Source organism: Cucurbita pepo, chromosome 20 (genome assembly GCF_057944985.1).
Source record: "Cucurbita pepo subsp. pepo isolate OVF chromosome 20, ASM5794498v1, whole genome shotgun sequence".
Classification (NCBI taxonomy): Eukaryota; Viridiplantae; Streptophyta; class Magnoliopsida; order Cucurbitales; family Cucurbitaceae; genus Cucurbita; species Cucurbita pepo.
In genome coordinates this window covers 10,712,533-10,736,250 of record NC_141817.1, presented here as the reverse complement: position 1 = coordinate 10,736,250, position 23,718 = coordinate 10,712,533, and the positions used below count along the sequence as shown (strand labels likewise).

At 39.7% G+C, this 23,718-nt stretch overlaps 4 protein-coding genes across 10 annotated transcripts; 2 read left to right on the top strand and 2 right to left on the bottom strand.

Moving 5' to 3' along the window:
* Positions 1-2: 2 nt before the first annotated feature.
* LOC111783279 (uncharacterized) lies at positions 3-5,828 on the bottom strand. 5 transcript variants are annotated; one of them, XM_087120524.1, is made up of 9 exons: positions 5,525-5,828; positions 5,106-5,195; positions 4,849-4,971; positions 4,019-4,186; positions 3,839-3,925; positions 3,592-3,701; positions 1,847-3,067; positions 678-1,218; positions 3-141 (listed from the first exon to the last, which is right to left on the bottom strand). In XM_087120524.1, exons 1-8 carry the CDS (start codon positions 5,543-5,545, stop codon positions 699-701), a joined length of 2,340 nt encoding a protein of 779 aa, XP_086976650.1. In that variant the 5' UTR covers positions 5,546-5,828; the 3' UTR covers positions 3-141; positions 678-698. The 5 variants fall into 5 exon arrangements, with proteins under 5 accessions (XP_086976650.1, XP_086976651.1, XP_086976652.1 ...); XM_087120525.1 differs by having other exon boundaries at positions 25-156; XM_087120526.1 differs by lacking the exon at positions 3-141 and having other exon boundaries at positions 607-1,218; positions 1,847-2,500; positions 2,582-3,067.
* A 595-nt stretch (positions 5,829-6,423) lies between these two features.
* On the top strand, positions 6,424-11,128 carry LOC111784642 (protein TOC75-3, chloroplastic). The gene is made up of 7 exons (XM_023665276.2): positions 6,424-7,655; positions 9,072-9,293; positions 9,388-9,495; positions 9,585-9,776; positions 9,845-10,093; positions 10,281-10,535; positions 10,628-11,128. The coding sequence occupies exons 1-7, from the start codon at positions 6,504-6,506 to the stop codon at positions 10,865-10,867; spliced, it is 2,418 nt and encodes an 805-aa protein (XP_023521044.2). The 5' UTR covers positions 6,424-6,503; the 3' UTR covers positions 10,868-11,128.
* A 2,178-nt stretch (positions 11,129-13,306) lies between these two features.
* Positions 13,307-16,531, bottom strand: BOA (Homeodomain-like superfamily protein). 3 transcript variants are annotated; one of them, XR_002813570.2, is made up of 3 exons: positions 15,266-16,531; positions 13,648-13,834; positions 13,307-13,483 (listed from the first exon to the last, which is right to left on the bottom strand). XR_002813570.2 is itself a non-coding variant. In XM_023665287.2 (2 exons), the coding sequence occupies exon 1, from the start codon at positions 16,279-16,281 to the stop codon at positions 15,283-15,285; it is 999 nt and encodes a 332-aa protein (XP_023521055.2). In that variant the 5' UTR covers positions 16,282-16,531; the 3' UTR covers positions 13,307-13,483; positions 15,266-15,282. The 3 variants fall into 3 exon arrangements, 1 of the variants encoding a protein (XP_023521055.2); XR_002813571.2 differs by having other exon boundaries at positions 13,648-13,806; XM_023665287.2 differs by lacking the exon at positions 13,648-13,834.
* A 2,624-nt stretch (positions 16,532-19,155) lies between these two features.
* On the top strand, positions 19,156-20,669 carry LOC111784636 (protein C-terminal S-isoprenylcysteine carboxyl O-methyltransferase). The gene has a single exon (XM_023665271.2). The coding sequence runs from the start codon at positions 19,335-19,337 to the stop codon at positions 20,523-20,525; it is 1,191 nt and encodes a 396-aa protein (XP_023521039.2). The 5' UTR covers positions 19,156-19,334; the 3' UTR covers positions 20,526-20,669.
* The last annotated feature ends 3,049 nt before the right edge of the window (positions 20,670-23,718 follow it).

Sequence of the window (23,718 nt, the reverse complement as noted above, 5' to 3'; positions counted from 1 at the left end):
GAATTTGAATGGAAGCTCCGTAGTTGAGCCGTCGCTGCTCTTGGGATTTTGACCCTTCCAGATGTCTGCGTCCTTCTCGTTATGCTTCGGCTTGATGCCACAGGCTATTCCAAATTCCAACGCGAACGACATGTCGACCGTCTGGAAATTGGGCACCTTCAAAACATTAGATAACAGATATTTCTTCAAGGCTTGTAAGATACCGATAGATATTTTTGAAAAATTATAAATATAACAAATAGATTTTTTTTTTTTTTTTTTTTATTTATAATATTTCATTCATTTTTAAATTATGTAATAAAAATATCGATGATATCGTCAAAGCTCATGTCTGGCGTCTCATCCCTAACACTTACTGGAAGTCGTCTCTTGTCATCCTGTTAGTGGGAAATCCGCTCTTGGGTCCTCTCCCTATTGGTCGAAATGTGGAGATACCGTTACCAAACCTTAATTACAAATGTAAATTAGATTAAATTTTAAGATTTGTTCTCGTACTCCTGTGTCTGTTTAGTTAGTGTACTTAACTTTTTACACGTCTATGCAACATTGAGTTAAAGATTCGATAAGATTTCTGTAAGTAGCTAAGGTAAGGCTGCCATTCTAAAAGAACTCCAAAACAAGCTCTGTGCTGAGTTTGCATTCAAATGAACATCAAAGAAATCACCATTTATCAATACCTTTTATGTGGAAGGAAAAGACTATTCTGAAGATCTATTATGCCTTCTCCCTTTCCTTGCATTGAATGCTTCCAGTGCCTTATTCCTCAACTCGACCTCTAACCTTCTCTGCTCGGCCTCATACGCACTATCACTCGGACAACACTCTTCCGAGCAATCATAACTGAAAGTCTTAGCTTTCGTCTTCTCAGCACGCCGCTTTTCCTTTTTACGTCGATGCTCTTCACGTCTTTGTCGCTTCTTCTCCTTCCAACACCTCCTCTCCTCCTCCTTCCTTCTCCGGGCCTCCTTCCTCTCCAATTCACTATCATAGCTGTCTTCCGAAGAAGTGTCGCGCCTGTCTGATCTTCTGTGTCTTCTCGCTAAAGAAGTGTCACTCTTGTCTGATCTTCTGTGCCTTTTCCTACCCTTACTTCTGGTTTTATGCTTATAGCCTTCCTCCATATCAGAATCTGAGACCTCGCGCCGGTTATTATTATTTTCGACAGTCCGAGCCTCAGTTTCCTTGGCTTTACCTCGGCGTGAGTAGCTTTTTTCATCACTACAAAATAAATATAAAACAAAAACAAGAGTAACAGGCCTGTAATTTCACGTATAAACGATTAAAATAACAGAATACCCTTCTACAAGGATCCTTAGTTCCTGATATTTCTTTCTAAATTCCAAAGAATCAGGGGCAAGTCCATAAACTAACACTCTGAACTTATCATAAAACAGATGAATAAAACTGTAACGACACAGATCCACCGCTAGCATATATTGTCCTTTTTGGGCTGGCTTTCCCTTTCGGGCTTTCCCTTTCGGGCTTCCCCTCAAGGCTTTAAAATGCGTCTGCTAGAGGAAGGTTTCCACACCCTTATAAATGGTGGTTTGGTCTCCTCCCCAACCAACGTGGGACAACACAAAAACCCATCAGCAAAGCAAATCACAATCATATGAGCCAAACAAATAGTAAAAGTTTCTAAGGATCTCAACACTAAAGATCAAGTTAAATTAATTCACAAATTCAAGAACTAAAAAGTTTCAACAGCAGCCTGCAGATTTACTGTTCTATAGATGGCTAGTACTCTTACCATCTAGCAGTTTTGATCAACAGATTAATAACATGCAGCTAAGTAGGTAGAAACCATCACACAGGATGCAAGCTTAATACAGGAAAAGAGAAGTACCTGGTTCTGACCCTGGGAGATTTTACTTTGACAGGCGATCGGTTTCCCCGCTCCTTTGATGAATAACTCCGATCATATGGTGAAATGGATCTATGTTGAGAAAGGCTTGATCTCTTGAGACGTGCTGGAGATGATGGAGATCTACGTTCTAGAGGAGAGGGTGTTATGTGATGATCATGTGGTGATGGCCTATCCCATTTCTGTATTGGTGAGGATGAAGGTGACATAGAGCGTTGCCTTGGAGAACGAGATGGGTGGCGTTTAATAGGTGAGGGCGATCTCCGGTAGTGTGCTGGAGATGGCGATCTATGACGACGCACAAGGGAAGGTGATTTGCGACGGTGTGGAGATGGTGACCTGTAATGACGGGGCGACGATGGTGACCTTCGACTTCGTATTGGAGATGGTGACCATCGACGTCGTACAGGAGTTGGTGACCTTCGATGTCGTACAGGAGTTGGTGACCTTCGGCGTCGTACAGGAGTTAGTGACCTTCGGCGTCGTACAGGTGATGGAGACCTATGACGCCGTCTTGGTGATGGAGACCTACGACGTCGTCTTGGTGATGGAGACCTACGACGTCGTCTTGGTGATGGAGACCTACGACATCGTCTTGGTGATGGTGACCTACGACGCCATTCAGGAGATGGTGATCTACGACGCCATTCAGGAGACGGTGACCTACGACGCCATTCAGGAGATGGTGATCTACGACGCCATTCAGGAGACGGTGACCTACGATGCCATTCAGGAGATGGTGATCTACGACGCCATTCAGGAGATGGTGATCTACGACGCCATTCAGGAGATGGTGATCTACGATGTCGAGCAGGTGAAGGCAAACGACTGTGTCTAATTGGTGATAGCGACCTGCAATGCTCAGATGGTGATGGTGATCTATTATGCTTATCAAGTGATGGTGACCTTCGTTGTGCAGGTGACGATGATCGACGTTGCCCAGACGAAGATAGTTGATGTGGTGATTTACAATGAGGAGATGGTGAACTATGTTGAGAAGGAGACCGCAACTGATGCACTACTGGAGAAAGAGATTTACAATGTGAAGTAGATCTAGACCTTCTTGAATCAGATGATCTATGTCGAGGAGAGGATGAATCACGATGGTCCCTACGACGTGGGCTAATAGATAATCTTTCTTGTGAAAAGGAGTCTCGTAGCCGTTGAGGTGATCGAGACATACTCCTTGACTTGTGTCCATCACTAAAAAAAATAGGACAAAAGCATTAGTACAACTAGGAGATTCTGAAAAGCACCATAGTACACATAAATATTTCGTTCTCACACACTTATAGGTTTTCACACACTTATAAAGAATGTTTCGTTCTCCTCCCCAACCAATGTGGGATCTCACAATCCATCCCCCCCCCCCCCCCCCTCCCCCCGTCTCTCAAGGCCCAACGTCCTCGCTGGCACACCACCTGATGTCTACCCCCCTTCGAAGCTCAGCGTCCTTGCTGGCACACCACCCGATGTCTGGCTCTAATACCATTTGTAACAGCTCCACTAGCAGATATTGTCCTCTTTGGGCAATTCCTTCTAGGCTTCCCCTCAAGGTTTTAAAACGCATCTGCTAGGGAGAGGTTTCCACACCCTTATAAAGAATGTTTCGTTCTCCTCCCCAGCCGACGCAGGATCTCACAAAAATGCTTCTCCATCATATCTTAACCGGTACAAAAATAAAGCATCACACTAAATCTGAAAATCAGTTTATCACAAGTCATTACCTGCTTCTTCCCCTAACACCATTACTCTTTTCAGCCTCTTCCTCGTCCTCTGAACGATTCATTGACGTAGGCTCCATTACAAAATCGGCCACCTTTTCAGCCCCATCGTCCTACAGTAGTTCGAGGTAAAGGACATGAACCCAAATAATTGCAGAAGCTAGCTGAATGCCAGAGGAAATACAGAGAAAAGTTATGACCAAAAACCAATTTCAATCAATTACAACTCCAACATAAATAAACAACTTACCATATTCTTTGATCTCTGCTCCTCAATTTCTTTATGTTCCTTCTCTCTCTTTTTCTGAATTTCATTTGCAAGAAAATCTGTCTCTGCCTATAATAATCAAAGAGAACTAATCAATTGAAAGACACCGAGCAATCCACGTAACTACTAGCCGTACAATAAAACTTAACGAAATCTAGAAACCTTCTTCTTCCTAATTTCTTCTTCCTTGGCATCCAAAAATTGTTGAGGTACACCACTGGCGTTCTTCTGGGCACTTAGAAGTAGTGTCCAAAGCTCTTTCATAAACTTCACAGTGTTCTTTTCCATGAACCCAGTGAGTTGTATTTGAACTTCCTTCCCATTTACTTCCTGTACCAAAGCAGTTAATTGATGCAAATTGAACAGTACAGCTTAAACCATTTCTATAGAGTATGCATTTTAGTAAACTGGGACAGCCTCAATTCATCTGCCACATGCCACTAGTGTAGTATGTCTTGAGCCGAACCACCATTCAATAGCCTTATAACGGAACGACCATGATATGAACCAAGACATCAATCATGCAACATAAACTTCAGGGAAGATGGGAAGAAAATGTTGTCAAAATTATCAAAAGATGTAGTAAAAGGAGCATTTGTGCTTTCCTTTAGCCAATGGCTAAGTTTCTTTGCAATTCTATGTAGTTTAGTTTGCATGTAGAATCATTCAAGCTCGATATGATCAATCTTGCTTGTAGAGTGATATCGAATCTCAAACAAGTGTTCTTGCCTTGAGATATTCGATCAACAAAGTAATCTAAATCTTACTTCCCTTATAGTGATTCCTTATCATTTAGTATCAAAACTTTCTCTTGGGTTGATTCCATATTAGACCATATATCACATAATGCAATTATAATAAGAAAATCTGAGAGAACACAAGAATAGCTCCGTACTTATTACCATCTTAAGCATTGATGGTTCGATATCCCACCTTACAATTATCGAACTCAAGTAATAATAGCAATTCTAAAGTAAAAATCTTTTAATTACCTTGCTATCCAAAAGGCCATATATGAAGTTAATAAGAACTTCATCTTCAAACCCAAGAAGCTCAGTCGCCCTCGTAGCAATCCACGGCCTGATAACGTTCATCTTCACCTTTGTCGTATCAACCTAAGACACATCACTCGTGCTTAAGAATTACTAATTAACCCTTAAAATGGTTTAACATTCATAGCAGTACGGATTAACATTTCACTCAATTGCAATTACCACAACATAATAATTTGAAGATGAAAACAACGAACCAGTTGGTCTAGTTCAGCAGGGAACTTCTGTGACTTCAGCAGCTTTGCTTGCTTGTTTGAAAAACGAGTGTCTTGGTCCGCAGTCGTACCCTAGTAAAAAACGTCCATAAAAACCTCAAGAAAATACCAAGAACATACAGGAAAAATCCACAATTAAGACAAATTAATCATGAAATGATAATTCTGATCTAACAAGAGAAAGAACAATTTATAAACAAGAACAATAAGTTGGGAAGTTCTTCAACTTCACAATGATAATGAAAGCTACTAAAAAGAACTTGTCCAATCAAGACCCAAACCCCTAAACACTCGCCCAGCCAAGAACACATGGCTTCAGAAACACGCTGATTCGTTTGGGATTAAACAAAGAACCAAGAAACGAGCTGAAAACTAAGTTATAAGTTCATTTCGATCATTACCCGGAAAAACCCGCCGGACATTTTTCAGGGTTTGTAGTGGGAACCAAGGTGGGTCTGTTGTAAGCAATGGGTTGGGGAGAAACTGAGGGAGAGAAGAAGCTCCGAACGCTCCCCGGCGGTGGCAGCGACGGCGAGAGAGAGCCGGTGACTCAGAGGCTAAACGAATTGGACTGAACTCAACTCTGGATTAATCTGGGAAGTATGATTCATACGATTTATTGAGACATCAATTGGGAATTTCGTACTGTTTTCATCTTCGTCTTCATTCAAGCTCGTGGAATTAGGGCAATATTATTTGTATCATCTTAAAATTCATTTTTAAAGGCTTTTAAAGCTCTTTGGTTCTTCCTGCTTTTAAATTTGTAATAATTCAATATTTTAATTAAATTATTAAAAATATCATTAAATTTTACTTTTATTTCAAAAATACTTAAATACTTTTAAACTAATTAATATATATTATTTTAAAAAAAATATATTTGGATTTTCTTAATTTTTTTTAAAATTTTAAAATTTTAAAATATTATTACTCCGTTTCAAAATTACTTATAAATTTTTAAAAATAATATTAAAAAATTTATAGATAATTTATGAGTATTTGTAGACGATTTTCGTCTATACATTGACCGTAATAAATTTTTAATTTTTTTTATAATAAAGATATTTTTAAATTTTTATAAAATTAAAAAGAGTATTTTAATTTATTGATGGTTTATTTTTTAAATTTTTATGAAATTAAAAAGAGTATTTTTATTAATTTAAAGTTTTTAATAATTTAGTATTAGAATAATAAAAGACGTTGAAAAAGTCGCCCTTAAAAAACAAAAATTAAAAAAAAAAATTAAAAAAAATTAAAAAGATTAAAAAAAAAAATTGCTGATATAGAGAAGAGAAGCAAGAACAGAAGATAATTGAGCAGAAGAACAAAATCAAAATTCCGATTTCTTCTTATCGCCTTCTCTTTGGCTCTCGATCCAAGATGCCAGCCCTTACGGCGCAAACCCATCTCCCCACTGCTACGAATTTCCCCAACTCACCGGCTTCCCGCCGCCGGCGCCGGATTCCGCCCTCAATCGCCGTCTCTAACAAACCCCATTTCCCCACTTTGAAATGCCATCAATCTTCCTCTTCCCAAACCCCACAACCCGTTCAATCCAATCCTTCCAAACCCCACATCAAATCCATCGTTAAAGCCCTTGCTCTGTCCTCCTCTGTTACCCTTGTTCTCAAATTCTGCTCGTTTCTCGGAAATGGGGATGGGAATTTTGGTGGAGGGAGTGGCGGAGGCGGTGGCGGTGGCGGAGGCGGTGACGAGAGCGGCGGGTTTTGGAGGAGATTCTTTTCCCCTGCTGCATTGGCCGACGAGCCACAGACTCGGGAATGGGATTCTCATGGTTTGCCTGCCAACATTGTGGTGCAGCTAAATAAGCTTAGTGGGTTTAAGAAATATAAGGTTTCTGATATTCAGTTCTTTGATCGCCGGAGGAAAACCACCGTCGGCACCGAGGACTCGTTCTTTGAGATGGTTTCATTGAGACCTGGTGGGATATACACCAAGGCTCAGCTTCAGAAAGAGCTTGAAAACCTGGCGACGTGTGGGATGTTCGAGAAGGTCGATTTAGAAGGTAAAACTAACACTGATGGTACTCTTGGTATCACAATTTCGTTCAATGAAAGTACTTGGCAGTCTGCCAATAGGTTTAGATGTATCAATGTTGGTCTGATGAAGCAGTCAAAGCCGATGGAAATGGACGCCGATATGACGGATAAGGAGAAGATGGCGTATTTTAGGAGCCAGGAGAGGGAATACAAGAGGAGAATTGATAGGGCGAGGCCATGTTTGTTACCAGAGTCAGTGGAGAGGGAGGTGCTAAGGATGTTGAGGGATCGTGGTAAGGTGAGTGCGAGGCTTTTGCAGAAGATTCGGGACACGGTGCAGAAATGGTACCACGACGAAGGGTATGCGTGCGCTCAGGTGGTGAATTTTGGGAATTTGAATACCAAAGAGGTTGTTTGTGAGGTGGTGGAAGGGGACATAACTCAGCTGGTGATTCAGTTCCAAGACAAGCTTGGTAATGTTGTTGAGGGAAACACTCAACTCCCTGTGGTGAGGAGGGAATTGCCCAAACAGGTAGAATCCTATATAACCTTCACTTGGTGTTTGATTGTTTCAATAATTGTTGGTTCAATTAAAATTTTGATCCTAAAGTTTGATGCTTGTGGCCCCATTTAGTTCATAAACTTTAAGGAGTTTCATGTGTGTTTTTCTTATCTTAACAATGACGATATGTAGTTGATGGGGTTAACACTGTTATTGTGAGATCCTACATCGGTTGGGGAGGAGAACGAAACATTTGTTAGAAGGGTGTGGAAACCTCTCCCTAGTAGACGTGTTTTAAAACCTTGAGGGGAGCTTGGAAGGGGAATCCCAAAGAGGACTATATCTGCTAGTGGTGGGCTTAGGCCGTTACAAACAGTATCAGAGCTAGACACCGGGCGATGTGCCAGCGAGAAGGTTGAGCCCTGAAGTGAGGGTGGACGTGAGGCGGTGTACCAGCAAGGACATTGGCCCCAAAGGGGGTGGATTGGGGGTCTGACATCGATTGGAGAAAGGAACAGATGCTAGCGTCGAGGACGCTGGGCCCTGTAGGAGGGTGGATTGTGAGATCCCACATTGGTTGGGGAGGAGAGCAAAACACTGAGTGATGTGCCAGCGAGAAGACCGAGCCTTGAAGGGGGTGGACACGAGGTGGTGTGCCAGCGAGAAGGTTGAGCCCTGAAGGGGGGTGGACACGAGGCGGTTTGCCAGCAAGGACATTGGCTCCAAAGGGGGGTGTATTGGGGTGTCTCACATCGGTTGGAGAAAGGAACAAATGTCAGCGAGGACATTGGGACCCAAAGGGGGATGAATTGTGAGATCCCACATCGGTTGGGGAGGAGAAAAAACACTGGGTGATGTGCCAGCGAGAAGGCTGAGTCCTGAAGGGGGTGGACATGAGGCTTGAGTCAGCAAGGACGGGGTCCTGAAGGGGGTGGATTGGGGGGTCCCACAAAGGAACAAATGCCAGCGAGGACGCTGGGCCTTGAAGGGGGTTGATTGTGAGATCCCACGTCGGTTGGGGAGGAGAACGAAACATTCTTTATAAGAGTGTGGAAACCTCTCCCTCGCAGACACGTTTTAAAACTTGAGGGGAAGCCAAAAGAGGACAATATCTATTAGTGGTGGACTTATGTCGTTACAGTTATCGTACATGGAAACGTTAATTGTATCAACACAACATAGAAGGGAAATCGAAAATTGGACCAAAAAAAAATGTGGCATATATATCATCCTTTTTAAAACCGTCACTCTATTTATTTTGTTTAGTTGTCTATTGTTCTTCATCTCATTGTTTCAAATGGTTCGATATATATCCGATAAGCACGTCACATCGTCATTTACCATTTAGGTAACGGTGTTAACGGGAGGGTCTCATAGAGTCACAATTGTAACTTTGTTGGGTGGCTAGGCATTCTTATGTGTTCAAAATTTTGAATCGTGTCACAGCTTCGCCCGGGCCATGTTTTTAACATAGAAGCAGGAAAGCAAGCTCTGAGGAACATCAACTCGCTTGCTTTGTTTTCCAATATTGAAGTGAATCCACGACCCGACGAGAAGAGCGAAGGAGGGATTATCGTCGAAATTAAACTTAAAGAACTCGACCAAAAAACCGCTGAAGTCAGTTCAGAATGGAGCATTGTTCCTGGGCGTGGTGGACGTCCCACTTTGGTACGTTATGCCTTGTTACGCTATGTTCTTTACTTTTTACCACCGTTTAGATTCGAATTACGATCGAACATGTTTCTGGGATTTGTGTTCTTAGGCTTCACTGCAGCCCGGTGGAACGGTTACTTTCGAACATCGAAATATCAAAGGGTTGAATCGATCGATTCTTGGTACTATAACAACAAGTAATTTTTTCAATCCCCAGGTAGTTCAATCAGTATTATTGTTTAGTTTTCTCTTTCACTGCTTCTGGCTATTTGTCCCAAACACTTTTGAACGATGAAATCTCCTCAGGATGACCTTTCGTTTAAGCTCGAGTACGTGCATCCATATTTCGATGGTGTCTATAACCCACGTAATCGAACACTTCGAGTTAGTTGCTTCAACAGCCGAAAACTGAGTCCTGTCTTCACTGGTGGACCAGGGGCAGATGAAGTTCCACCGATATGGGTCGATCGAGCTGGTGTTAAAGCTAATATTACCGAGGTGCTTATCTCGTTTTATAGCATATTTTGGAAACAATGTTTCTAATGTTGTTGCCATTTGTTGAATAGAATTTCACCCGCCAAAGCAAATTTACGTACGGGCTTGTAATGGAGGAGGTAATCACACGAGACGAAAGTAGTAATATCTGTTCGAATGGTCAGAGGGCGTTGCTTGGTGGAGGTATTAGTGCCGATGGACCACCCACGACTCTGAGCGGGACTGGTGCCGATTGGATGGCATTTTTACAAGCGAACATAACGCGGGATAATACGAAATTCGTCAATGGCTCTATAGTTGGCGAGAGGAACGTATTTCAGGTGCAAGTCTTTCTTAATATTTGCATCGTGTCGTGTTTGTTACCCTTTCATTGTTTCGTTGAACCGACTGTTTGCGTCGTTTACATACTAATAATGGGTAGAAAGAACACTGATTAAGCGACATCGAAAAGGGAGTAGAACAGCTTTTGTCTGTGGCTGATTGTTGAATACCTCGTGTATATTACAGGTAGACCAAGGCCTCGGAGTTGGCAGCAAATTTCCGTTCTTCAACCGTCACCAGCTTACATTGACACGGTTTTTACAGCTGAAGCAGGTCGAGGAAGGCGCTGGGAAACCTCCTCCTCCTGTGCTTGTCCTCCATGGCCATTATGGTGGCTGTGTAGGAGACCTTCCAAGTTATGATGCCTTTACCCTTGGAGGGCCCTATTCTGTGAGGGGTTACAATATGGGTGAGCTCGGTGCAGCACGAAACATCCTCGAGGTAAATCTCGAACGTCCACGAGAATGTTAATCGACTCTTAACATGAATTTGGAGCAGCATTCTAATTTCTAGCTCCTATTGCTTTCATTCAGCTTGCAACTGAGCTACGAATCCCGGTTAAAGGCACACATGTATATGCATTTGCTGAACACGGGAACGATCTTGGAAGTTCGAAGGATGTGAAGGGAAACCCGACCGAGGTATATAGGCGAATGGGGCATGGTTCGTCATATGGTGCTGGTGTCAAGGTAGGCCTTGTTCGGGTCGAGTATGCTGTCGACAATAACTCGGGCACGGGTGCGTTGTTTTTCCGTTTCGGGGAGAGGTTTTGAGATAGTTTTAAAATTTTATTCCATTTTTAGTTAGTATAGCCGGTTCCTATAGGTTGTGGGATGAGAATTTTGGAATCAAGTTTTTATCTTTTTTACTTTGTTACCTCTTTGATTCTGGTAAAAATAGCTCAAAGAGATGAAAGTAAATCATCCATGCTAGGTTAACTTTTTTTGCTTTGGGTTTAATTGTGTATTGCTCTGCTTGAACAATAATATAAATCGGGATGGGATAGCTTTTAATCTACGTTCTGACTTCTTTCACTCGGGTTTCACTATTGTTTCACTCGGTAAAGCAGTTTCCCTATTCAAAGAAGATTCTCGTAACCCTCCACTGGACTAATATCACCCGTAAATAGGTTCAGATTTCAGAGTTATTGAACCTTCATGATTATCCGATGGATTGAAAATTGAGTTTAATGGGACGTTGAACGTTTAATAAAATCATATTAGACACGAAAAGATCAAAATTACCCATATATCATTCAAAATTCAGATAGGTTTAAATTTTATTTGTCCACAAAACTTCCATACAAATTAATGATCTAAACGCGTTTAGAGGCCTTTTAAACACATTTAAAAAATTACGAGACTAAATCTTAAACTTCTGTGTTATTATATGTGGCCATAAGATAAACTACCGGCTAAGGTTATGAAAATGATAGGATGATATGATAATGATTATATATTCTTCTCTTATGCAATGGCACAAGCAATGCTCAACGATTCAATAATTGTAATAGAGAATCGAACTATTAACTTTTAACATGATAACGAGTGTTTTACCCACTCGAGTTATGCTCTTCATTCAGTTAAAATTCTCTTCATTCAGTTAAAATTCAAAACTCGCCATGCCATTTTATATTATAAAACAAGTTCTATAATATAATTAATTCACGTCCCCGATGTTAATTCAATTTATAATTGAATTGAGAGACCTTTTTAAAATTTTTTTAATGATATTTTCAACTTTAGAGCATATATTAACTCATATATATTTTTCGGTCATTTCAACTGTCATTACAATTCATTTGATAACCTTGTTAACCGTAGGACTCTATGCTTCGTTAGAAAAGCACATGATAGCTACTTTTTTCTGTATAATAGGATTAGCACAATGATTGCAAGCTCTTCACGACAAAGAGGAGAATTGAGGTCGATTTTGTCAATAAAATTTTGACAAGAATTAGCTACTGAATATAAAGCATTGCTTATAAAGATGTTTTACATGCGTTTTAAAACCCTTGGTTGGAGAGAGGAATGAAACATTGCTTACAAGCGTGTAAAAACCTCCTTACAAACGCGTTTTAAAACCATTAGTTAGAGAGGGAAACGAATCATTGCTTATAAGGGTATGAAAACCAAACCTCTTCCAAACAAACGTTTCCTTACGAACGCGTTTTAAAACCATTGGTTGGAGAAGGAAACAAATTAATGCTTATAAGGGGGTGGAAAACGCCCAGAGATGCGTTTTAAAACCGTGAGACTGATGGTGGTACGTAATGGCCAAATAGAACAATACTTGCTAGCGGTGATCTTGGGCTGTTACAAGAACCATCCCTGGATTATGCAGAGGAGCCATGTAGCCAAAAGTCTCCGCCCACCCGAAAATATGATCGAGGACTAATCTCTATAAACCAAGGTAGACCCAACATACAGCTGCTTGTCATGAGTAGTTAAATTGTAAACAGAAGTGAAACCAGCACCAAAAGAAACAGTCTATAAGGAATAAGACGGACCTCATTCACGTCTATTAATGGTAACCTTTTCTATTACGACATGATTTTGTTGAGAAGTTGAATCCAAAGTTCTGAAGATGAAAGATTGAAGCAAATACTTTTTATTGGAGCGACTGAGCTTGTATAATCACCAAGTTTCACAGCAGTTATTATTAGTCTAGAGACGGAGAGAAATCACTAGAATACTATGAGATCCTACATCGGTTAAATAGGAGAACGAAACATTCCATGGAAACCTACTCCTAGTAGATGGGTTCTAAAATCTTGTGAAGAAGCATTTGAAGGGAAAGTCCAAAGACAACAATAGCGGTGGGTTTAGTTGTTACAAGTAGATCCACTAGAGCTTATCACTAGAATACTATGAGATCCTACATCGGTTAAATAGGAGAACGAAACATTCCATGGAAACCTACTCCTAGTAGATGGGTTCTAAAATCTTGTGAAGAAGCATTTGAAGGGAAAGTCCAAAGACAACAATAGCGGTGGGTTTAGTTGTTACAAGTAGATCCACTAGAGCTTATCACTAGAATACTATGAGATCCTACATCGGTTAAATAGGAGAACGAAACATTCCATGGAAACCTACTCCTAGTAGATGGGTTCTAAAGCCTTGTGAAGAAGCGTTTGAAGGGAAAGTCCAAAGAGAACAATAACAGTGGGTTTAGTTGTTACGATCCACTAGACCTTATGACTCAAGTTCATGTGAGTTATGAAAATGAAAATCACAATCTTAATAATATCTCAAAGGTATATAATAATGGGGGAATTGTTGACTTACTGATGGACAACACAACAATATAATTGCATGAAATGTTTAAGTACATGTTGCTCATGTGCGTATGATCAATCTGGTCACCGCTCTTTCCTTCCAGAGTGACATCTGCAAGTGGCATGCAAATCATAAAGTTGAGGTAGTCATCAATCAGTAGACAAGGTTGAACCAATTTAACCAAATAGAAAGACTTATAAAAGATCTTTGCATATGAAACTGAGCCTAAATTCAAGAGAATAACCCAGCAGACATTCATTCAAAGGAAAATTAACCTTTTCATGTCATCCTAAGGAGAGAATCACAACACACATATCCATTCCATTGACAAGGATCATTCGGCGTGCCCTTTGATCCTTCTATAATCCACCAGAGGTGATGGGGAAGTTTTTCAATGTGATGAGAGATTAGGCTATCTCTTGCCTCTCCTGTAACTACAGTGTCATGCATCTTAGATCACACCTGAATGATGCAGTTGGTTTAAAAGCACAGCAGATTGTAAAAGAAAAAACTCTTTAGTATAAGGTCAAGCAGGTTGCAATTTCTTGCATCTCCTTGCATCATAACAACTTAGTCTTATAAACATAACTTTCTTAACATTCAAACCAGTTCCACTGGATCCATGCACTCAAAATGAAGGAGACTATATGAATATGCATAGGACATAATATGAACAGTTCAAATATCCACGAAGCCATTACATAAGGAAGCAAGATTAAATGAAAGAAATCAATAAATATCTGTACAAATTTTGGCAACAATTTCAAGCCATAAGTTGAAGCATGGTCATTGTGTTAGAACAACTTGCAGGTGGAAGCCAACAAACAAAAAATACGTACTAAACGCTTAGATTTCTCCACGATGAAGGGAAATCTTAGATTGGAGACTACACAGTGAAGAACAAAAGAAGCTTATCTAAACGAGCAGGACGCATAGGGAGGAATCAGAAGCTGAAGAGTGAAGTAATCACGCAGTGGTTCAACTAAAGAAAGTAACAAGGCGCTGTTTGAAAGCCATTTGAGACCAAAAGAACGTTTTTGCTTTATTAGAACAAAAACTCAGTTTAGACATCTTTATGGGAAATGTTTTTTGGAAGTTTTTTTTTTTCTTTTTCTATGTTTTCTTTTTAGTTAACTCATAGTAACAGATGTCCAGTTTCTTAGATTAACTAACTGATGTTCTTCCATCCAAAATCATAAATACAAAATAAACTTGTTCTTACTTCTTACTAGTCATTTAACTACAGTTACTGGGAACAGTTCTTAAAACAAAGTCAGAGTAGCCCCTAAAAGCCATGAACAAGCCATAAATTATTGTCTTACTAAATATATTTAGACAAAAAGAAAGCTTTCAAGTTTCAACAAACTCAATAATACTGCTTTACAAAGCTTAATTTTATATGGGGTTCACCATTTCACGTGTCTGAAGCAGAATTTGTTGTTAAAGTTCGAGAAGTCCACTGACTAACACACCATCCTCTCCAAATCCCGACTCGTGGTATGAGGCATTTTGGGGTTCATCATAGGTTTATAAGTAAGTAATACGATCTCTATTTGTATGAGGCCTTTTGGGAAACTAAAAGAAAAGTCATGAGAGCATATACTCAAAGTGGTAATATCATACTATTGTGGAGGTTCGTGATTCTTAACACCGTTCGTTAGAGACACAAGCAGCACTTGCAGAATCCAGTTTTAGAAACAATGAAGAACAGATTTAGGACAAATATTATTGGGATAGATTCCTAACAATGCTGCCAAAGTAAAATGAATTCTATTAAATCGATAATATGAAATAATTCCCAGATACCAAAGCCGTACTATCGCTCCAGTAAAACATAATTATATCACTCATTAACAAGGTATAGGAAAAACTCAGTAAGATCAAGCAGCCAACCTGAAAATCTGCGGAATTCACTTATCATTACTACTAGGAGGTATATGCGGATGAGGGTAAGGCACGATCGAGCCGTATTTGTTCCCCGACCAATCTCTCTGATGCATCATATTGTAAGGATGCGTTTCAAAGCTATGGTATCCCTGTGCGCTTCCCGGGTGAGCGACAGGCATACCCATATAACTGTGAGCATGACCAGACACTGCCATGCCAAGCATGGGCATGGGCATCATCGGCGGTCCATACGGCATCGGAGTCGGAACTGGCAAATGCCCATTTCCACTGGCATGCCCACTGCTGGCAGACTCGTGCAAGGTCTGCGGTACAGGCGTGGACGCGAAAATCCGATCCGGCGACGACGGGCCCTCGTGGGAAGAGCCCTGCATCCTCTTCAAGTAAAGCCTGTATTTCTGAAGATGGCTCGCAACATTCTCCCGAGTCAATCCCTCCACGTTCATCAACTGCATAATAGTTTTAGGAACCGCGTTCTTAATTCCAAGACGAGCAACAACATCCACAAATCGCTTGTGTAATTGCGGCGTCCAAACAAGCCTCGGTCTCTTCGAGGCCCGAGCGGACGGATCATCCATCGAGTTATCCATCCGAAGAGCAGAATCAGCCTCCTCCACACAATCAACCTTCCTCAATTTCCTAGAATCCGAACCCGCATCTCTCTCCGTCGTCTCATCTCCTTCAACCACCATCGTATCATGATCCCGAGTCTGGTCATCATTAAACGACTTGAAATTATTCGACGAAAACGCATGCGATTGAAATCCACGAAGATTCGATAGCGTATCCTGCGATGCTCGATTAACATCCATCAACGTCCGACACGGCCCTGTCGATATACTAAATGCCGATGCAAGCTCCGGCGGTATCAACATCTGAGACAGAGGAGTTAGATCGTCGGCTTCTGGCAAACCTACCTCCCACTCAAGTACCCGCCCCTCATGAGCACCGTTTTCATCGTCACCACCACCGCTATCATCGCCGACCTTCACCTCCGGTCCCATCCTCCACTCCAAAACCTAGGGCTGGTTCCTCTTTTCAACTCAAGAGCAAGACTAAATCAAAACCAAACAATAAAAACCTAATTCCTCCGAGAGTTTAGGGATTCGAATTAGCGGCAGTTACGATCGCCGTCGAGAAAATTCCGGCGAGAGAGCCCAAGAAAAGAAGCAACAAGAACGAAATCGAAGAAGAAATCGAAGCAACGAAGAAGAAAACCAATTCGTTTTTAGATATTTCCAGAGGAAAATTAATAATTTTAATTTTAATTTTTTTTATTTACGGGAAAGGCCAAAAAAGTGCAATATCCGCTTCCAGATCGGCCTATTCCCTTTGCCAACGTGGACGACTTACCCAGATATTTTTGATCCGCCAAATATCTTCCCCTCAATTCCCACTCGCTCTTACTTACACTTTTCCCTCTACTCGCTTTCACTTCGCTCCACGTGTCCTTCCTTGTGTCACCGACCAGTAATATCGTGACTGCATGATTAGAACTCGAAGTAGTGACGTGGTTATGAGAGTTCCATTTGATTCTGCGAAATTACGGAAATACCCTTCCCTTTACGATCCTTAAACCGCGCGTGATTCGCTGGGAGGTTACATGTAAGCAAAGCGGGCGAGATCTTTTAGGGTAGTTAAGTCATTACCCGGATTTATATTGTTACACCGACTTTTGAATTTTTCCTTTTTAATTTAATATTTTAATAAGAATTAAGGGGCGTTTTGGGAAGGTAATTATTTTTCCAATTAGATGTATTTATATGGTGAATTATAATATTGATTTAAATTATAATAATAATTATTAATAATAAACTATAATTAATAATTATTTTATACATACATTTTTAAATTTTTTTATCAATAATTTAATATAATTTAATATAATTTATTTCACTTTAATATAATTTATTTAAAATTTTAAAATATAAGTTGTATTTAATATTACAATTAAAATTTAAATAATTTTACTAAAATCATTTATTTGAATATAATTATTAAGATTTATTTATGAAATAAATTTAAAAACAAAAAAATTTAAGGGAGATGAATGAAAATTTAATTAGTTAAAATTATTTTAATAATTTCTTTAAAGTTAAATAATGTAATAAAATTATTAAAAATACTTTAATAAGAAAGTCTGATAATATTTCCTATTTAAATACAATTATTTAATTTCCCTAACAAAAACTTAAACGAATTTTGTTGACGCCCGTTAAGTTGGACGGAATATTGTTGACGGCCGCACAAACGGCGGCGACGAGTTTGGGCCTTACAGTACGGACGGAGAGATAACGTAGAAAATAAATAAATAAATAAATATTAACAATTTTATGGGTATTTTTTAGTTAAAAAAAACAGATATTTTATTAATGTAGCATGTCAAACATTTTATCCTAAGTCTGTAATATGGTTTTTTTTATTATGAAAAACATGTTTTTTCTTTTCTTTTACTTTTTTTAAATGTTTTTTTTTTTTGTATTTATAATATTAGTGACGACCTATTTTAATAAGTCATGTGACCCATAAAACTAAGGTCAAATTCAAATTTATTGAATTTAGATCAAAATTTAAAAATATATATATTTAAATAGAGAATTTTTGTTTAGTTAATAGAGTAAGGATGTGACAACAAATTGATATTTCATCACTTAAGTTGACTTTTAATTAATTATTCACAAATTGTAATTAAAAATATATTTTATTGCGAGTTCTTCTTAAATATTCATGTGATATTACCAAAAAAAAATCAATTTTGTTAAAAAAAAACTATTCTTAAAAATATATTTTAAAAATATTCGACGGATTATTTTATTGGATAGTTTTTTCTGACGAACAAAATTATTTATTAATATTTTTTTACGATTTTTAAAAATATGTGTTATTGTACTTATGATTATTAATTTTTAAAAAATAATTATATATTTAAAAGTATACGGACTAGAATAAAATAAAATTAAAAAAAAGATGTGAACTAAAAATATTTTTTTAATGAAAAAATAAAAGAGGGTTAAATTAAAGATTGACTATAGTTCAGGTAGGTCACACCTGAGTCCAAGCTCGCGGCTAGCAAATATTGTCCATTTTGGTCCGTTAGGTTTCCACACCCTTATTCGGAAGGTTTTGTTTCCCTCTCCAACCAATGTGGGATCTCACAATCCACACTTCTTGTAGGTTAGGTCAATGCTGACACATCTCCCGTTTTCTGGCACTGATATCATTTGTTACAGTCCAAGCCCACCACTAGCAAATATTGTCAGCTTTGGTTCGTTACGTATAGTTGTCAGCTTCACAATTTAAAAACGAGTATGCTAGCACTATTTGTTGGAAATGTTTCGCTCCCCTTTTCAACCGATGTGAAATCTCCAATTTCAACTCGTGTAGTACAAGAGTTGTAACAGTCTCAAGCCCACCACTAGCAAATATTATCAGGTTTGGCCCGTTGCGTATAGCCGTCAACCTCATGGTTTTAAACGCGTATGATAACACCCTTGTCGGAAATGTTTCGCTCCCCTCTTCAATTGATATGGGATCTCCAAATTCAACTCGTGCAATACGAGAGTTGTAATAGCCCCAAACTCACCACTAGCAAATATTATCACCTTTGGCCTGTACGTATAACAATCAGTCTCACAGTTTTAAAACGAATCTACTAGCTACTGGCATACTTGTCGAAAATGTTTCGATCCTCTTTTCAACCGACGTGAGATCTCCAATTTCAACCTGTACAATACAAGAGTTGTAATAGATCAAGCCCGTCCACCACTAGCAAATATTATTAACGGACCGCATAGCCATCAAAACTCATCACTTAACACCCTTATCTAAAATGTTTTGCTCCCCTTTTAATCGAGGTGGTCTTCAATTTCAACCCTTGTCCCTTTTCAATTCAGGTTTTGGGCTTGGACTCTTCCGAACCCAAGTGCGATAGCCAATTTATCCCACCGCTGTTGCTAGTCGCTTCGCCATTCCCACTCTCTTCTTCTCTATAACCAGTGGTGATGTTGCTCAACTTTCCATGACCCAATAACTCTCTTTCCTTCTTCCCTCTGCAACAATGGCCGCCTCATCCGTGTGCTTTCACTCCTCAACCAATGTCCGCGGTCTATCTGTGGTCGATAGGCACCAAATTCCATTCAGGCATTTCGACAAACAGGTGAAGTCCCCTTTGATGGTTTTCAATTCCCCCTTTCACCTAAGGTTTTCTCCATCGATAACTCGTCCGAATGGTTCTACTAATTCGCCTCCTACCTTGTTTTTGTCGAGAACGATGAGAATCCAGCCCAAGTGCTCATCTTCTGATGCAGTTAGCTCAAAATCCCCGAACCCATTTCTTAAACCCTTCGAATTTTTCTCGTTTGATTCACTGCAAGGTACCCTTTCTCGAACAACCCCTTTTGATGTCGTTAAGTGGTCTGGGGTGCTAGCGATTTCAATTGCAGCTGTAAAATCGACTTTGAATTTGTTTTTCAATCCCTTCTTCTGGATGTATTTCAGCTGGACTTGGTTGTTCTGGCCCTGGATTGTGGCTTTTGCGACGGCCGCCTACGGATTATACTGCTTGAGAAAGCACCTAATTGGCGAAGCCAACATATTCGAGCAACTTTCTATCGTTACTTCCTTATTCACTTGGCTCACCCTTGTCCCGCCTGCCTATTTCAATGGATTCCTTGAAGGATGGCCTTTCGTGTTCTTCTTTGTGTATCACTATTTCTTTTTCTTCAATGTTAGCATTCGAAAAAGGTTATATGGGGATTACTTTGTTCGTCCTCATGATCCCAAATGGGATGTGAACATGCCGAATTTGCATCGCTTACTGTTCTCTGTGGGTATCATGGTTGGACATTGGCTTGCTGCATTTGAAGGACCAGAGCTTCATCAAGTTCCAGGCGGGTGGAGCAATGTGGGCATTTGGATTTTGATACTGATAACTCTTCTAACTCACTACAATTCCTCATTGTATCTTGCAAAGTACTCGGAAAAGGTCGTGGTGCCTACCGCTGTCGTGCAGTTTGGACCATACCGGTGGGTTCGCCATCCTATATATGCATCCACAATTCTCCTTTTCGCAACTTACTGCGCTGCCCTTCGCGCACCTGGTAGCCTGCTTTTCATAGTAGCAGTTTGCTCACTATACTATGGCCAGAAAGCAAAAGCAGAAGAAGCTTTGATGGTTGAAACTTTTGGAGAGGGGTATGTAGAATATGCAAACAAAGTTAGGTACAAGTTTATTCCGTTTGTTTATTAGTTTACTTGCCATCATAGTTCATAAGCATTTACGGTTGAATTTCAAATTTTACATCTGAGCTTGATTTAGGTTTGAAAAGTGAACGTTGTATGAATGAAATGCATTATTGTTTATCCTGCCAGGATAGAAATTTGAATTAAATCATCTCATGGTGCCTTCCCTTCCCCCCCCTCCTCCGCTCAATTATTACACCGGCCTGTTTAATACTATGATTCGATTATGCTCTTGTAAAAGGAACGTTGGCTTTCATGGTAGCATATATCATGCTTAGATCTCATGCTAACGTCATCACGTTGAATTAGTTATTTTCTTGATGAAAAGTTTGAAAATCTTATATGCAAGGATTATTTCTCCTGATAGCATCTTACTTTAGTGTACTAATCATCAATGTATGGTATTTAGTTATTTCCTTCCAGAGCTTATCTGACAATGGCCTCATTAATATTTTGTATCATTTGGTAAAAAACTAGTGCTACATTTGATTTGAGGTTTGGCTAGTTATATTTTCATATTTTTCTGAAATTGTTTGAGAAGAGTTCAACATATTTAGTGTGAGATCCCACCTCGATTGGAGAGGGGAACAAGTGTCAGCGAGGACGCTGGCCCTGAAGGGGGGTGGATTGTGAGATCTCACATCGTTTGGAGAGGAGAATGAAACATTCTTTATAAGGGTGTGGAAACTTCTCCCTAATAGATGCGTTTTAAAAACCTTGAGGGAAAGCCCAAAGAGGAAAAAATTTACTAGCGGTGGGCTTGAATTGTTACAATGCCAGACACTGGGTGGTGTGCCAGCGAGGACGCTGGGCCCCGAAAGGGGATGGATTGTGAGATCCCACATCGATTGGAGAGGGGAATGAGTGTTAGCGAGGACCCTAGGCCCCGAAGAGGTTGGATTGTGAGATCTCACATCGTTTGGAGAGGAGAACGAAACATTCTTTATAAGGGTGTGGAAACCTTTCCCTTGTAGACGCGTTCTAAAAACCTTGAGGGGAATCCCAAAGAGGATAATATTTGCTAGTGGTGGACTTGGGCTGTTACAAATGGTATTAGAGGCAGACACTAGGTGGTGTGTCAGCTAGGACGTTGAGCCTCGAAGGGGGGTAGATTGTGAGATCCCACATCAATTGCAGAGGGGAACGAGTGTTCGCGAGGACGCTGGGCCTAAAGTGGGTGGATTGTGATATCTCACATCGTTTGGAGAGGAGAATGAAATATTCTTTATAAGGGTGTGGAAACCTCTCCCTTGCAGACGCTTTTTAAAAACCTTGAGGGGAAGCCCGAAGGGGAAAACCCAAAGAGGAAAATATCTGCTAGCGGTGGGCTTGGGCTGTTATATTCAGTAACCTAGAAATGACGGTGTAGAAGCTAGCAAGTTGTCCTATTTGCAAGAATTTCTTGTTAGCTGCTGTATATATCTAAATGAGTGTACTATTTGTCTCTGTATTTGTATCCATGCATTTAGATATATTGTATATATGTACTCGGTAATCCTCCCAGCCGTAAAAAGCTATATATGTTCCTTGGTAGTTCTCCTAATCCTCGGAGTTGAATTTACTAGAGCAATGTATGTTCTCAAATAAACAACAGAGAAAACAAGTGAAGAGCAAGAACTAGAATTTAGGACTGAAGTTGTATTCTTAAAACGTGTAAATAAACCAAAGCCTTCAAATAAGCAATTTGAATATCAGAATAACCAAAAACATTGGAACAATTGGACCATTACAAAACTCACTTCTATTCAATGGCCACATAGAAAGCATAAGGTGAGAAGCTTTTCCGTGACTTAACCAACTGATGTTGACCCGCTAGACTCCATTTGGCTAAGTCATCAGAAACCAAATCTTTCCTTGGAACTTATCTCCAACAACCCCTCTTTGATGTTACAACATCCAGTTTAATAAACTGTCCCTTCGCAGATTCACATCTTGCAAACTCACTAATGAAATAGTTGCTATTCGAATTTCTTAAGGCTTCATATTAGACGAGTCAAGAATGTTCTTTCAGGATAAAACTTATCATATAGAAACCCAGTTGTCTTGGCTTCATGGTTGAAAGCTGTTAGTCCCGCACCGCTCTACTATTCTTCTAGAAGTTCTTTAGCAATTCATGTGCTTCGCTGCCGTTTAGCATGAAGCCGTTCGATGATTTATAGTATCCCTCCCCTTGTGTAGTTCCTTTATGGACTTTATTTGTAGCAGATTCCTCTTGATTCCTCTTGAGCTAGCTCTTTTGGATTGCCACTTCCGAGAAAATTACTCTCTTGAACAATGTATCCCAAGAATCTACTCAGCTTTCCCATACATGGTATGCCATGTTGCTCTGATGGAAACCATGACCTTGCATCACCCCTCAAGTAGACACTTATTGTTTTCACTTGCTCACTTGGTAGAAGCTTTCCAGCTCTAAAATATGCCTCAATTTAAAAGAAAAGTCTCTAACCCGACCATCTTGTGACCCAAAATATTATAAGTTTGTATCTCACTGTTCTCTGATAGAACTCACTTTCGGTATTCATAGTCAGAGAGAGATTACGAAGGAGAAAGGGAGAATTTGAGAGCTTCCTAATCTCTCTTAATCACTCACTAACAAAATATGGCTGAAACGCTACCCTTCTCTTTCCATCGCTCGTCTATGTATAATTGCATAAATACCAAAAATAATCAGATTAACAACTAATGATGTCTTACCTCCATAACAACTACTTAAATCCCAGTTCACATTACTGCCTCAGCCCCTCGTTTGACCCCAAACGCTCTTCAGTGGAAGCCTATCATATTCATACCCATAATTGGTCTAGTTTTTTGTATTTTTTTTCCTTTGAGAGAAACGTATTCTTGCCCTTGCCAATGGAATCACCCTTTCTAGATCTTTAATGGACTTCATGTCCTTTCGTATAGGCCATGTCCGAGGCTCAAACAACCCTAATACACAATTGAGCTCTGTGGCTCTAATGGGGCTTCATTCAAGCATGTTGAATAATATACTTCTATTTTCCTTGGAAGTTGAATTAGACCTATGTATATATTTTTATATGAAAAAAGTATTTGAATAAGATTGTGTTCTATTTTGGTGATGTCTAAGTAGACTGCCCAAGAAATTCTAGGCATGCCTCCGTGAATTCCAATGGGTATCTGTGTGCTTAGCCATTAGAAATGCAACAATCATGGTAGTACCACCAAAGCATGGTCTTAAG